This window comes from Zonotrichia leucophrys, chromosome 9, assembly GCF_028769735.1.
Source record: "Zonotrichia leucophrys gambelii isolate GWCS_2022_RI chromosome 9, RI_Zleu_2.0, whole genome shotgun sequence".
Classification (NCBI taxonomy): Eukaryota; Metazoa; Chordata; class Aves; order Passeriformes; family Passerellidae; genus Zonotrichia; species Zonotrichia leucophrys.
This window is the reverse complement of record NC_088179.1, coordinates 25,096,124-25,111,711: the sequence shown is the minus strand read 5'-3', so window position 1 is coordinate 25,111,711 and position 15,588 is coordinate 25,096,124. Positions and strand designations below refer to the sequence as shown.

The window sequence follows — 15,588 nt, the reverse complement described above, 5'->3', positions numbered from 1 at the left end:
GCTCAGATGACGTGGACGTAGGTGGCTGCAGTGTCGGTGCCCAGGGGGTTCCTTGCTGTGCACCTGTACGTGCCAGAACTGGAGGGCTGGGGGTTCTGCAGCAGCAGAGTCCCCGTGGGGTGCAGCAGCGCGCCCCCAGAGCCCCGGGCCCGGTGAGCTGTGGAGAGCACAGAGCGGTCAGGCAGCTCCCAGGTGATTTCTGGCTTGGGGACGCCCAGCACGACGCAGTGGAGCTGAACGGCTGCCCCTGGCGTGGTGTGGATGGCCGGGGGCGGCCTGCCGGTGATCCGCGGGGCGTAGGCCGCGACCACGACCAGGATGCTGAGCGAGGAGTCCCTGGCGTCGTTGTGGGCCCGGCACAGGTAGGTGCCCGAGTCGAGGGGCGAGGCTGCCCCGATGAGCAGGGTGCCGTTGTCCAGCAGCAGGAGCCGCCCGCGGAGCTGCGGCCGCTGCAGCACGCGGCCCCCGGGCAGCGTCCAGGCCACGCGGGGCCTGGGGCTGCCCTCGGCCGGGCAGTGCAGGGCCAGGGGCTCCCCGCTGACCCCCCGCACCAGCCCTGCCGGCTGGCTCAGGATCCTGGGCCTCTGGGCCACCTCCAGCAGCAGCAGCTTCTCGATGTAGCCCACCTGGTTCCGCGCAGCGCAGCGGTACCGCCCGGCGTGCTGGCTCTGGGCGCTGGCGATGGTCAGGGTGCCGCTGCTCCCTGTGACAAACTGGGGTGTCCTGATGCTGCTGGAAAACCATGTGCCATTGGGCAGCATCCAGCTTATGTCCGGGGGAGGGTTTCCATCCACAGAACAGTTCAGTGTGATGGGCTTCCCAGGTTTTGCTATTATTTTTTCGTTGAAAGGGTTTTTGAACATTGGTCTCCGTAGCATTTCCGTGACTTCCAGCTGCACCACCAGCACAGTCTCTCCCCCATCGTTACGTGCCACACAGATAAAGTCCCCCATGTCTGAGGGCCTGATGTTCCGAATCTCAAGTGTCCCGTTCTTGTGCACCACAATCCTGCTCCCGTAATATGGGGCTGTTAGGAAAATGTTATCAGGCATGATCCACATAATCTGGGGAGGAGGTGTCCCCTCTGCCTGGCAGTCGATGTGTTTCTTGGAGTGCCTCACTGCCGTCACCTTCATGATGGTTTTGTTTCTGTGTAGGCCATTGATGATGGGGGGTTTGGCAGCCACAGCCAGCCTGTACAGCTTGCTGTCGTCCCCGCCAGGGTTCCGAGCCACGCACAGGTACTCCCCAGCATCCAGCAGGCCGGCCTGGCTGATGGACAGCGAGCCGTTGGCGTGCAGGGAGTGCCTGTCTGTGGACGAGGAGATCATCTCACCGGAGGGCAGCAGCCAGAATATCTGCGCCCTGGGCTCTCCTGCAGCCTCACAGTCCAGCAGGGCTGTGTCTCCAGCTGTCACTGTGACGTGTGTCTTGTGGTTGTGCTTTATTTGAGGGGCTGCCACAATGACCGTGACGTGGATCTTCATCTCGTCCCTCCCCAGGGTGTTTTGGGCGTAGCACGTGTAGTCTCCTCCTTCTGCCACTCCAGCTTTGTTGAGGTGCAGAGTGCCATTGTGGAACAGGACGTACCTGCGAGCCCTGTGCCCGCTGTCATCTGCCAGCATCACGTTGTTCACCACCGTCCCATCCGGCAGGCCCCAGGATATTGCTGGGGTGGGCGACCCCGAGGCCTTGCAGTCCACTCTGAAATCCTTCCCGTACGGCACCAGCTTCTTGAACTGCTCTTTGTGGTCAATCTTGGCTGGTTTCATTGTGATGCTGACTTTCATCAGGATCAGATCTTCCCCGATTCTGTTTCTTGCGACGCACAGGTAATCACCTGCATCCTTTTCTGTAACTGCCTCAATAGCCAAGGATCCGTTGGGGTAGACATGGATCCGACTTCCCATTCTGTTGTGGGAGAGAGAGAGAGGAAAAGAATTATGGCAACAAGTGCTGGGGGTGAACACTGAGCACTGGAAGGGACTGAACGTGCTGGCAGCACGGTACAACACAGAGCCTTTCCACAGGTGCTGTGCCCATGCCTCCTGCCCCGATGTCACTGCCAGTTTTGGAGTTGTGTGGATGTGAGCGGTGCTGGCTCTGCTGGGAGCACCCTGGGCTGCGGCTGTCTCTCCTAAGGTGGAGGTGAGTGTTATGTGGGAGGGAGTGGGGGGACACCTCAAAGGTAGACATGGCAGAGATGAGAGAAACCCCTCCCTCCTGAGCCCTGCTTCACAAATCTGTTACAAATAACCCCCTCCTCTAAACTGACAGCAGTCAGCCAGTGCATGGTGACAGCAATTACCTTAATTCAAATATGACTTGTACCTGTTTTGAGACCTCATTCACCTATGGCAATTGATGTAGTCTGTTAATAGGTCTGTTATTAGATATAGATGCAGTTAGAACAGATGTTTCACAACTGTTAATTGCTTAAAATTTGGTTTAGTTCACAACGTATTAGTGCTGTAATAGGCTCTTATGTGAGCACCAGAGCAGACAGTGTTTGAAGCTCCACAGAGGGGGAGGAAAAAAAGGGTCATACCTGTGCCACTGGTCCACAAGAGCCTTGGAGGGCAACCTCCAGATGATCCTGGGCTTGGGCTCCCCACTTGCTGTACAGTTCAGAAGCAGCCTGTCCCCGAAGTTGAGCCGCGTCAGTTCCGGGGAGGCGATGGCAATTTTGGGAGGCGTGTCCGTGTGCTGCACCGCGAGGCTGACCACCCGCCTGTCGGAGCCCGTGGAGCTGGTGGCGATGCACTCGTAGGTGCCGCTGTCGGAGGGCTCGGTGCTGCCCAGGAGCAGGGTGCCGTTGGGCAGCACGGCCGGCCCGGCGGGCAGCGCCTGCCCCGGTCTGAGCACGGCGCCGCCGGGCAGCACCCAGTGCACGCCGGGCTGGGGCGGGCCCCGCGCCGTGCAGGGCAGGCCCAGGCTGTGCCCCGCCGCCGCCGCCACGCTCTGCCGCCGCGGCTCCAGGATGGCGGGGGGCGCCGCCACCACCTGCAGCCGCAGCGGCAGCGCGTCGGAGCCCGCGGCGTTGCGGGCGCGGCAGGTGTAGGTGCCGCGGTCGAACACGGTGAGCGCCCGCAGCAGCAGCGTGCCGTCGGGCTGCACCGCCGCCCTGCCGCGGCCCGCGGCGCCCGGCCGCAGCTCGGAGCCGTCGGGCAGCAGCCAGGAGATGCGGGGCGGGGGGCTGCCCCGGGCCCGGCACGGCAGCGCCGCCGAGCCCCCCGAGAGCGCGGTCGGCGGGCGGGCGGCGGCGATGCGCGGCGGCAGCGCCAGCACGGCCAGCGTGGCCCGCAGCCGCGCCGAGCCCAGCGCGTTGGCCGCCGTGCACTCGTACTGCCCGCCGTCCTGCAGCGCCGCCCGGGCGATGGACAGCGTCCCGTTGGGCAGCACCGACCAGCGGCTGGCACCGCCGGGGGCCGCGGCATCGCGCCCTGCGGAGCAAGGCACGGACAGTCACTGCCTGCGACACACGGGAATAGCCTGGGACAGACTGGGACTGCCTGCGACACACTGGGGTAACCTGGGACAGACTGGGACTGCCTGGGACACACTGGGATAGCCTGGCACTGCCTGGGACTGCCTGGGATAACCTGGCAAAGTCTGGCACTGCCAGGTACTGCCTGGATAGCCTGGGACACACTGGGGTAACCTGGGACTGCCTGGGACACACTGGGATAACCTGGCAAAGTCTGGGACTGCCTGGGACATACTGGGATAACCTGGGACAGACTGGGACTGCCTGGGACATACTGGGATAACCTGGGACAGACTGGGACTGCCTGGGACAGACTGGGACAACCTGGCAAAGTCTGGCACTGCCTGGGATAGCCTGGGACACACTGGGTTAACCTGGGACAGCCTGGCGCTGCTTGCCTCTTGTTGCGTTTTCCTCTGTTCCAAATACCCTGACCTGCTCTTCTCTGCCCAAATAACCAAGACAACAGCGATAAACCAGAAAGAAATCAGCGAATTCTGCATATAGACTGATAAAGCTTTAAAGTAGGAATGAAGCTGAATGTCCAGTAGAGACAAAGTTTGGATAAAGCACGTGGGGCTTTGCAATCCAAACCTGGCACAGCTGTAACCTAATTCAAGTGGTTTTTACCACATTTTTGTTTTTGCTTGTCCCACTGTCCTGGAATAGCAGGTAATGTGCAATGAATACTGAATTCTTCCCATGATAAGCAAGGAATTATAACTAAACATAGATTTGATTTTTCTAATAATTTCACTAAAGATCTGTTCCAGAATCACCACTAAGATTGTCCATCGAGTCTGTCACTGTTTCCAAGTTTACCTTTCACTAATATTTCTCAGTACTCTGAAATGAAGCAGTGCTTGAGTTTGGCACACAGAAGAGGTGCCAAACTACAGGGCTAATGGAAGGTAAATTCTAGAGAGGTTTATCAAGCTCACCTGCTAATATCTTGGTCCACTGTATCGTTGGAGGGGGGTTCCCAGTAGCTTCACAAGGAATGAAAGCATCGGAATCCGCCAGCACGGTGAAAGCAGCCACCTTCCCTCCGACTATTCTGGGCTTTGAAAAATGGTTTTTGCTTGCAGAGCCTGCGGTGATGGGGCTGGGCAGGGTGGCGGTGTCTTGGTTCTGTTGCCTGTCAGACGAGGCACTGACGGAGCTGTCCCTGTCCCCTCCCTGTGGAGATGGGATCTGTGGTGCCTGCGGCGCGGTCCCCCTCTCGGTGCCCTGGGGAGGCGGCCTGGGCTGGAGCTGGGGATGGGGCTGGGGCTGGAGCTGGGGATGGGGCTGGGGATGGGGCTGGAGCTGGGGATGGGGCTGGGGCTGGCCGTGCCCCCGGGGGGCTGGAGGCGCTCTCGGGGGCGCTGCGGGCCCGGCGGCAGTGGGGGCTGGCAGGGGAGAGGGCCGCAGGGTGCTGGGGACAGTGACTGCAGCGGGCACAGCTCCGGCTGGCACTGTGGGCTGTGCTCCCTGCTGCTCCCGCACAGCTCCCTCCCCCAGACCCAGGTGGGGTTCTCCTCCTGCCCTGGCACTGGCCCTGGTGCGCTGGGCAGGCCCTGGCCCTGGCGTGGCACTGGTGGCACCAGGGGGCTCGTCCGGCCATGGTGAGGCTTGGGCACCCATGGTGGGGGTCTGGGCAGGACTGGCAGCTGGTGCCGTGGCCAGCTGGGTGTTCCTGTGCGAGCCTGGTGTGGTTTGGGGTGCCATGGGGGGGCTCTGAGCAGTCACCCCGCCGGGCAGTGCCATTGCTGACAGGGTGCCCCTCCAGGTGCCCGGGGCTGCTGCTGTCTGTGTGGCTGCCGTGGGCCTGTGCTGAGGGGCCTCGGGGCTCTCGGGGACCCCCAGTGCTGCTGCTTCGGTCCTGGGGACTGCACTGCTGCTCCCAGGGACAGGGATTGCAGCTGTGAGGCTTGGAGGCACAGCTGGTGATGCAGGAGCTGTCACCGTGGGGATGGCTGCAGTGCTCTGGGCTGCAGGGGTGGCTGTGCTTGCTGCAGAGATGACTGTGCTTGCTGCAGGGGTGGCTGCAGGGGTGGCAGTGCTTGCTGCAGGGGTGGCAGTGCTTGCTGTAAGAGTGGCTGCAGTGCTCATTGCAGGGGTGGCTGCAGTGCTCTGGGCTGCAGCCACACGCTGTGGGGCAGGTGTTTTAGGAGGCCTCTTCCTCCTCTGACCTCTCCTTCCTCCCCCTCTGTGTATTTTAGTTTTGGCGGCTCTGGTGTTGGTTTGAGGAGTGAGAACAAGTGTGACTGTTGGCTTCAAACCCGTCACACCCAATCCACTGGCTGCAGTAGTGGCAGTGTCCTCTGCAGTGACAGACACGACTGTGGCAGCAGCTTTTTGCCTTGCACTGTGTTTCTTTTCCTCCTCCCTGAGGAATGCTGTGTTTTGATGGGTACCCACGGGGTGCTCCAATGGCATTTTCATGGTGGAGGGGGAGGACTGGGGTGTGTCTGGGCTAAATGGATTGATGATGGAACTGCTGGAGTTATTCAAGGTTGGTACATTTGATATATAGTTCATATTAAGTTGGACACCTGTAGCCACAGCTGTACTTCCTCTGGCAGACCCTGGCCTCCCAAAATTGTACCGGGGCTCTTTCATGCCTGGGACATGCCCTGGTCTGACAATTCGTCTCCGACCAGAAATTTTCCTTCGTCTTCCATGGTGCTGCTGGAGCTGGGCTGGATGATTTGGACCGCCCTGGATAACCTGAATTTGCTGATGAGCAGTGAAAGTCGAGGCAGATGGGTTAGGGGCTCCTCCTTTCTGAGTACTGTGAAAATAAATGGGGCCAAATTCAGAGCTTGGTGCATTGACTGTCACCACAGGGACCTGGTGATCTGTTCTGGTGGAGACATTATCAATAGACTCAGTAAAAACATGTAACTTGTGTGCTGTGTTTTGGGGAGTTACAGCCTTGCTGGTGCCTGTAGCTTCTGTCGTGGGTGTCATGGATGCAGACTTTAGGTGCTGGTTATTACTTTCCCCAGAATGTATTGACTTTTGCCCAGCAGGGAAGAGTGTGGCTGTCCCACTTGGTACAGTTGGCTGTTTTACACCATTTGCTGATATTTGACCCAAATTGGATCTTTCCCGTGAGTCTGTAGGTTTGGGAAGTGTTTGCAGCCTTTTGCTGGCAGGTGCCCCAGGGTGTGGAGGAGGTGAGGGTAGGGGAGTTATTGGCTCTGTGGGCAGAACAGAGGTGCTCCAGGCAGGAGGGGGATTCTCAGTCCCCTTGGGCCCTGCAGTGATGCTGAGCTCTGCTGCTCTGCCCGGAGCAGGCACTGGCGATCTCTCTGTTGCTGGTATCATGAATTCTTCTTCTGGAGATACGAGATCACCAGATGCCTCCTCCTCATCCCCAGGTACCTCTGAGAGCCTATGGGCTTGAACGGGTGGTTCTGTTGCAGCTTCTCCTCGTTTGTCTGCCACTGTCGCGTTCCTCTTTGTTTTCTCCAGCAGGGCTGCCCAGCGCTGTGGATCAGCTCTCCTGCCCGAGGGAACGAACTGTCTCCTGTGTCCCCTGAAGCGCCGGCCCGTCCTGTCAGTGTGGGGCCAGTGAGGCATGTTCCCGTGGCTGTTCCTGTGATGTGTGCCCTGGCTGCTGGCCGCTGGTGCCGCAGGTTCCCCGGGAGCCCTCAGGGTGCCTGCAGTGCCTGAGGGGCGTCTCTGTGCTGCAGCAGGGCGCAGCAGCTCATTGCCAGAGCCCTCTTCCCACTCTCCCACAGCTCCATGCCTTTTCTTCAGAGCGGTTTCATCCTGTCTCGCCAGCACTTGGAAAACCAAAAGATCGACCCCGAACCGGTTGGCCGCCACGCATCGGAAGTAGCCCAGGTCTCGCTGCGTCACCCCTTGTATTCTCAAGGTGCCATTGGCAAAAATGTGTTTGTTTCCAGCAGACTGGCGGAGGATTGTGTGCTCAGGGAGCACCCAGGTGACAGCAGGGTCCGGGGCAGCCGTGGCCGTGCAGGGCAGGTGCAGCGTGCTGCCGAGAGCAGCGGGCAGCTGGGCTCCATTGACGCCGCCGTGTCCCACGTGGGGATCCAGCACTGTAATCCGGAATGTGAGCACGTCAGCGTCCCTGTGGTTGGTGCTGATGCAGTGGTAGAGCCCCGAGTCGAACACGTCAGCTGTCCTCAGCGTCAGCACCCCGCTCTTGAGGACCAGGATCCTGCCATCCTCGCTGATGTGGGGAGCTCGCACCCTGCTGCCATCAGCCAGTATCCACCCCACGGCAGGAGCTGGCTGCCCAGCCGCCTGGCACCCCAGCTCCACCGAGCCCCCCACCAGCACCGTGTGCTCCGTCAGGGTGCTGTTGTCCCTGGCAATGAGGGCCCAGCCGTGGCGGCCCTGCTCCCTGTCCCGGCTGGGCAGGGCCACGCGGGCGTGCGTGGCGTAGCGCAGGTGCAGCGTGCTGAGCGTGGTGGCTGTCCTGTCCAGCTGCAGCGACAGCTGCCTCTGCAGCAGCCACGCTGGCTCGGCCCGCAGCTCGGCCTCCACCCTGGTGAACAGCTCATCCTTCTCGCTGTACACCTGCCTGTATTTGTGGCTGACAGAAGGCTCCTCAGCTGTCCCCACGGTTTGCTCCAGTTTCAAAGGAGAGCTGCTGTACAGGGCCAGGATGCTCCACAGCTGCTGGATGTGCCCATAATCGATGCCACACACCAGGAATGCTGAGAACGAGGCTTGGAGCACTCTGCTGGGACCACTTTGGTCAAACGAGATGGGAGACACTTCTTTAGGTCTCTGGACATCGCAAACCAAGTTGCCTCGATTTCCTGCCTGGTCAGTCATATTCAAAACCACAGATCCTATGGGAGCCATCAAGTCCTTGGGAGACACAAAACTGAAATCCCCATCGTCTGGCACCGAGAGGTTTCTGGATTTCAGGGAGTCATCAATGACTGGCTTCGTGCAGGTGAAAGATGCAGAAGGGAGATCCACTAAACTTTTCCCATTGTGAGTTTTGGGACTAGCACAGACCGGGCATTGCTGGACACCAGAACTTCTCTCTTTTCTGCACTTTATAACATCTGAAGGGAAGAAAACCTCAGTAAGTTTCTGTGCTACAAGTTTTAGTGTTAAAAATGACATCTATCAAATACAAGTGGTTCTTTTGAATAAAATAAAACCCAAGCTTGAAGTAATATGCGAATGGCAGCAGCAGAGAAAGTCCCAGAGTCCCTTGAGGTCCTGAATTTATTTTCAAAGAAGCAAGTGCAATGTGTCTCTTGCTCTTGCCAATTTCACAAAAGTTAGCTTGTTCCCTGTGGATTCTCCCAGTGCACAGAAGCTTTGGACTGGCCAAGGGAAATTCTCCATTAAGGAAAGCTGCACTTGGGAATGGCCACAAGATTCATTTTATCTGGGAAATGCAGTGGTGTTAATCTCCTTATCCTGATTGCACACACCTACACAAATCCTACCTTCCAGTCTTTTCTGGGAGAATAAACAGGTGAGTAAAGGACAATTACCTGTATCAGGAAGAGCAGGATGCTACAACAGGATTGAAGAGCATGAACAAAGCCTTCAGCTCACCTGGTCTCTCCTGTGCCCACCCTGCCAGCCCCTGCAGGCTGCAGTCGCAGGACCAGGGGTTTCCATGCAGGTAAATGCTCTCGAGCTCTGACATGTAGGAAAACATCTCTTGTGGCAATGAAGTCAGCGCATTGTCAGACAGAGAGATGTGCTTCAGGAAGGATATTCTGAATATTTGGCTATAGCGCAAGGTCACAAAAGTGTCTGGGTGCAGCTGCTGAAGGAAATTTCCATCCAGGTGGACCAGCCTCAAGGAGGTGAGTCCGTAGAAAACACTGGGATTCACAAATTCGATTTGATTGTGGTCCATATGCAGCCGTACCAAGCTGTTCAGGCCATAAAATACATCCTGCTGAAGCACTCTGACCTTGTTGTAACTCATTTTTAAGACCTGTTCATGAAAAAGTAGCAAATGCATAATATTAAGCCATGTTAAAATTATAGGACCCCTAATAAATGCTGCTGAAGGTTGCTCTGTGCAGTGACAGTTCTTCACCAGACCAGGAATGCCAGGTAACTGGAGTTTCTTTAAAGAACTGAAATGTTTATATGCAGTGTAAAGTTTCTGCACAGTTTGGCCTTTTTTCATGAAGGCTAGAAACGGACAGGATTGTACTGAATGGAAAAAAAAATCCTCAAAAAGCCCCAAACTGACTAACAAATTAACAATGACAGGTTTCCTTTTTCAGACACAGCAGTTGGAGCTTTGCAATCTTTCTGCTCTGTAGGAAGAGAGTTTTGACTGCAGTTTCCTGCTAAGGCACAGCTGAGACATATCTACCAAAGTGTTTGTTGTGCTCTGTACCCTGTGCCTGAGTGCCTGCCTGGGAAGGAAAGACATTTCCCACCAGGACAGTGGATTCTGAAGGCTGTTGGCTTTCACATGAATAAGGTAAGAAACAGGAAACTGAAATGCTGCAGAAGGCTGCCCTGTGGCTGCCTACCAGTATCACTGGGAGTTAAATCATAACCAAATTAACACTGCTCATTCAGCTCTTACCTGCAGCGAGCGTAAATCTCTGAACACCTTCTCAGGGACGGTGCTGATCTCATTGCTGTGCAGCATCAGCAGCTCCAGCTTCTCCAGGCCAGCAAAGTCCGTGGGGCTGAGTTTTCTCAGGCTGTTGTAGCTGTACAGGATGGGTTTAGTCAGCCCAGCTCGCAGCTTTTAAATCCAACCAACCCAAAACAAAAGCACCACTCTTTGGGAACGGCTGAAGGTAAGCAGCACTGCCCTTGCCAAGAGGAAAGTGTCATTCCTTCAGGTTGGCACAAAAGGTGGTCGCTTTTCCAGGACAGGGCTCTGATGGTGAATTCCCAGTGGGTGGGGTGAGTGACAGCAATGGAACACATCTGTCTGTGCTCACTGTGCTACCACCTCAGTGAAAAGTTCCTTGTGTATTTCTGCAGACACATCTGCATGGTTCAAAGGTTATGTGCATCAAAAGGGACACACAGATCAGACAAATACTGCTGATGGGTCTCATCATTTGATTTAGGAGAGGGGACACTTGCTGGAAACTGCATGAAGGGGCCAGACAAGCCAGGGTGTGATCTATTCCTGCTCCTTTAACCACTCAGAGAATGGAGCCACCGTGGAGGCTGACATGGCCAGACAAGTGAAATTTCCCTTGAACTGAGCAGCTGAAAGCATGGACCCTAACGCTGTGGGACATCCTGAGTGACAGAATCACAGAACAGGCTGGATCTGAAGGGACCCAGAAGGACCACTGAGTCCAGCCCCTAAATGAATGGCTCACAGGGGGATCTAACCGCCGACCTTGGTGTTGCATCACTGCAAAGTCTCTGCAGATTTTAATACCCGTGCTCCCTTTCCAGACCACCTTCTGAGCTCTGGACTATCTTTCCCAGAGGGAAATCTATTTCAGCCTTCTTCCAGGTTCTGTGCTACAGACACAACACATTCAGGTAATATAAAAGAAAGTTAAGTTCAAATCTTTCTGAAGTTCTCGCTGTCCTGTGCTACATGCCCAGAATTTCTCCTTTCTGTGGGTGGTCTCGGGCTCTGCAGGCTGTGGCTGCAGCCCCTGCTGAGCACTGCAGAGCATTACAGACTCACCTATAGCTGTGGTTACATTCAGCCCCAAACCGGGACGGTTAATTAGTGCCGTGCAAAGCGCCGAAGGGCAGGCAGAGCGCCCGGCTGCCGCGGCTCACGTACCCCAGGTTGATGCGCTGCACGTCGGGCGGGATGCGCGGGGGCACGGCGCTGAAGTAGCGGAAGGTGCAGTGGAGCTCGGCGGAGCCGTGGCAGGCGCAGGGCCGGGGGCAGGCGCTGGCGGCCGGCAGGGTGGCCAGGCAGGCGGCCAGCAGCGTCCCCAGCCAGCGGGGCCCCCACTCCGTGCGCGGGGCCCGCATCGTGCGCGGTCCTACGCTGCCATCCCCGGCGGGCGAGCTCCTGCGGGGAAGCGGAACACGGGGCGCGCACCGCGCCGGCCGAGCCGCTCGGGTTAAGCCATCAGCAAAAAGGAATTCTTAACTTGAAAGGAAAACCCGCCCACGAACCAGCCCCCAGCTCTCGGGTTTCCCCTCAGCGACGGGTCTGTGTCGTGACCCAAGGCGCTGTCATTCGACGGCTGCCCCGCGGTGCCCGTGCGGTGTGCGGGGGCTGCGGGGGCAGGGGAGCCGGGGCAGCCGCAGCCGTGCCCGCCGTGTGCCCGGGCCCCGCGTGCCCCGGCCCGGCCGTGCGAGCGCTCCCGGCCCCGCCGGCGGCTCATCCCCCGGAGGCGTCTCCACACGTCAGCTCCTTCGCATTCCGAGCAGAATTAACTCATTTCGCATCCCTCGCACAAACCCGCACCGGCACCGCCCGCTCGCTGCCACCTGCGCGTCCCCACCTGCGCCTCCCCCTCCGGGGCCGGGCAGGGGCAAACCCGACAGGGCCTCCTCCCCCGGGGCATCCCCGGGCTCCCCGCAGCCCCATCGGCACCGCCCGCTGCGGGCCGGGGACGGAGGAGCGCCCGCGCCTCTGCGGGGATGCTGCGGGACCGGCGCCGCCGCTCCCTGGGAGCCCCGCACAGGGGGAACTCCGCATCCCCGAACCCCGCACGGGAATCCCGCATCCTCCAGCCCCGCATCCCCCTGCCCGGCATGGGAACCCCGCATCCCGAACCCCGCATCCCCCAGCCCCGCATCCCCCGGGCCGCCCGGCGGGGCTCGGCTGCCCTGCCCTCGAGGAGCGCTCTCTGTCCGGGGGATTCGTGCCCGACCCCTCCCAGGACCGGCCGGGACACGCTCAGTTCGGGTTGGAGGACGTTCCCTCTCGTTGTAGAGGTGTCTGTCGGTGCTCCAGGTGCTTTTCTCGGCTCAGAGGTGTCTGTGGCAGCCACAAACTCGACTGACAGCAGCTTTCTGCTCAGAGTGTGTCATTCTAGGGCAAACCTTCTTCTAGGAGTCCAACTGGAGATGTAAAGGCAATACAAAGCTTTAAAGATAAAGCCTCCAGTATCTTTTTAAAGGTTCTGAAATTGTTCAGATGAGTTCAAAATCAAGTGTGAGCTGTGGGGGTTCAGGAGGGTTGGCAGGAACGGGGTGTTCTGTGTAGGGCAGTTAGAGCTTCACTGGTGGGATTCACTGGCTGGTGTTTGCTGTCTCAGGGTTGGACGGTCTCACCTTGACCCAGCACGGGAGCTGGGGCAGGAAACGCTGCCCCACTCGTGTCACTGCACTGGGGGTCCCAGGAAAAGGAACAACGCCTCAACTGAGCCCTGCACTGAATCCTGAGGCGGCACCTTTAGGTGCCACCCTAAGAACAGGGGAAATGTTAACAGCTCACACTGACTTCTGTTCCCCTGGGTGCCAGAGAGGGTGAGAAGGCTGTTGTTATGTGCCTTTTCTCCATCTTAATTACTGTTTGAAAAGCAAAGCATCAATTGCTCTCTTTCAGTTCATCAATTTTTTTCTTCTGGGAGGCTGAGGTCAAGGCTTCTGGAGTGACACATTCCAATGCTGTGCTTCTGTGAGTTTAAACTCAAGGTAAAAGACATTTTTAAATTATTTGTACGAGTCTCCTTAATTTGTAGACATGGTAGACAAGGAGCTGAAGTCACTTCTGAGAATATTTTCCAAAATCACATATCTGAAAATCTGCATTAAAATAAAAACAAATGTTATAAATGTATGTGGACCTTGTCAATATTTTAAGAGCAGGGTTTTCATCTCAGGATGTGCTGTCTGTTGTCATTAAGCTGCAGCTCCCACTGCTGAGAGGCAGAGCATTACATTACAAGAGATACAAAGCTCTCCCTCCGGAAGGTGGCTGGGGAACATGTGGAATATTTTATTGTGATGTGGCTGGGATCTCCCAGGGCAGCCTTACGGGGAGCACAACGGTTGTACAAACCCCGGCTGAGCTCGCTGCTTTGCTGGCAATCCTGGCCCGTGTCTGACTGTGAGACATTGGTTTAGCTGGAATTCATTACAGGGAGAATGAAGGGAGATTTTTGTGAAGGGAAACTATATTTTGGCAAGAAAGTGTGACTGAGTGTGAGCTCAGGAGTGCTGGGAAGGGGAAAGCTGAGTGAGGGAGGTGTTTGTGAACTGCATCTGCACAGCAAATTGTATGCATCAAAAATGGAATTTCACAATTTCAGCTCATTTTTCAGCAGTTCAGTTCCTAACGTACCTTTCTGTGGAATAACCTGGCTTTGTCTGAGCCAGGAGGGAAGGCAGAGCTGCTCCACAGCTCATCTGTGTGGTTTGTGTGCTCCTGGGGCACAGGCAGGTACAGAGGGCAGGTACAGTGGGCAAGTCAATAGAAATTCTATTAAGGAGGTAGCTTTGGAGAACACCACTCTGGTGTGTTTCATGCATCAGTGTCGGCAAACGGGTTTTTTATGCAATTCTAATCTTAATTAGGTGCCTGAATTATGTACCTGGGTTTTGTTTGATGATGTTTGGTTTTACATTGGTTGTTCCATTGCAGGCATGGGCTGGTCCCTCCCCATGCCCCTGTTCCCCTGTGATGCTGTCCCTGCTGTTTCCCAGGCCAGCCCTGCAGGTGCCTCTGTTCCTGCATTCCCACTCCGCCTCCGTTTGTCCCTCCTCGTGCCCTCTCTTCTCTCCACATCGTGCCAATTCTCCTCAAAGGCCCTGTGCAAAGTGTTTTCATGCTGTTCTTCTCCTTCACAGCTTCTTGCTGGCCCAGCTCTCCCAATGCCTGGTGGGTGGCTGGATCCTTGGAAAGGAGGACAGGACCCTCCGAGCGCCGTGCTGGGGATTTTCACAATAACACACCTGGGTACAGCTCTCCTGGGGCTCAGGCCACAGCCAGACATTCCAGCTCCTCTGTAATGAGCTGGACAGGCTCCCAGCAAAGCAGCCAGTGGCTCTGGAGGGTCAGTGCTTGGAGCTGCTGGTGCTTTGTGCTAGCAAAGGGACAGTGGTGCTGTCTGTGTGGGCAGGGGGTGCTGAGCTCAGGGCACCAGTGCTGCCCTCAGAGGAGTGCAGGCTGTAAAGGGGCCATGGCTGCCTTCCTGTGCCTCCTGTGCCCAGCAGATTCCTTCTGTCAGCAGATTCCTCCTGTCCCCCCTGTGCTCCCGATTCCTTCTGTCCCCCTGTACCCCAGACTCCTCCTGTCCCCCTGTGCTCCCGATTCCTTCTGTCCCCCTGTGCTCCAGACTCCTCCTGTCCCCCCTGTGCTCCAGATTCCTTCTGTCCCCCCTGTGCTCCAGGTTCCTTCTGTCCCCCTGTACCCCAGGTTCCTCCTGTCAGCAGACTTCTCCTGTCCCCCCTGCACTCCAGGTGCCTCCTGTCCCCTCTGTGCTCCCGATTCCTTCTGTCCCCCTGTGCTCCCAATTCCTTCTGTCCCCCTGTACCCAGACCCCTCCTGTCCCCTGCACTCCAGGTGCCTTCTGTCCCCCTGTACCCAGTCCTCTGCCCCCCTGTACCCCAGACCCCTCCTGTCCCCCCGTGCTCCCCCAGCCCCCAGGCTGGAGACAATCCCTCCTCTTTGGGAGGGATGGGCTGTCCTTGATGTCCACACCGGGTGTGAGGGCCAGGGACCCCCGTGCTGCTGCTTTTGAAGCCCCTGCAGCAGGGATGACGCGGGGCTGGGTGAATCACCCACGGGTGGGCAGCCACAGCAGCTCCTCTGGCTGCCTCACCCCGCACGGCCAGCACCTGTTGAGTGGAGAAGGGTTTGCATTTTCTGTCTGGGACGCTGTGACCCCTCTCTGTTTCCTGGGCAGTGCTGGAGGTGGGTTAGACAGACAGCAGGGAGGGCTGTCTGTCCCTGCAGTCAGAGGAAAAGCCTGTTTGACCCTCGGTGTGCCCGAGGAAGATCTGCTCTCCTCATTACTGGAGCAGGTCCTCAGCCGGGGTAATTCCATGTTTGATCTGCTCCCCCAGGGGTTCCTGTGCTCTCGGGGAGATCTTTAATCTCCTGTCAGGCACCTGCAGATCCACTCCAGGCCCTCCTGCCAAAGCACTTCTGCAGGTGCAGCCTGGATGCTTTCAACACTCAGCTTTTACATTAGTGGAGTGGTATTTCACGGTTGGAATTGCAAAAGCAGCACTGAACCAGATTTTGGAGGTCTCTG

The 15,588-nt window shown here is 57.4% G+C and overlaps 1 protein-coding gene across 1 annotated transcript; it reads right to left on the bottom strand.

Moving 5' to 3' along the window:
- Positions 1-2: 2 nt before the first annotated feature.
- Positions 3-11,407, bottom strand: IGSF10 (immunoglobulin superfamily member 10). The gene is made up of 6 exons (XM_064720583.1): positions 11,211-11,407; positions 10,029-10,158; positions 9,029-9,419; positions 4,429-8,523; positions 2,549-3,443; positions 3-1,911 (listed from the first exon to the last, which is right to left on the bottom strand). The coding sequence occupies exons 1-6, from the start codon at positions 11,405-11,407 to the stop codon at positions 3-5; spliced, it is 7,617 nt and encodes a 2,538-aa protein (XP_064576653.1).
- Between the last annotated feature and the right edge of the window lie 4,181 nt (positions 11,408-15,588).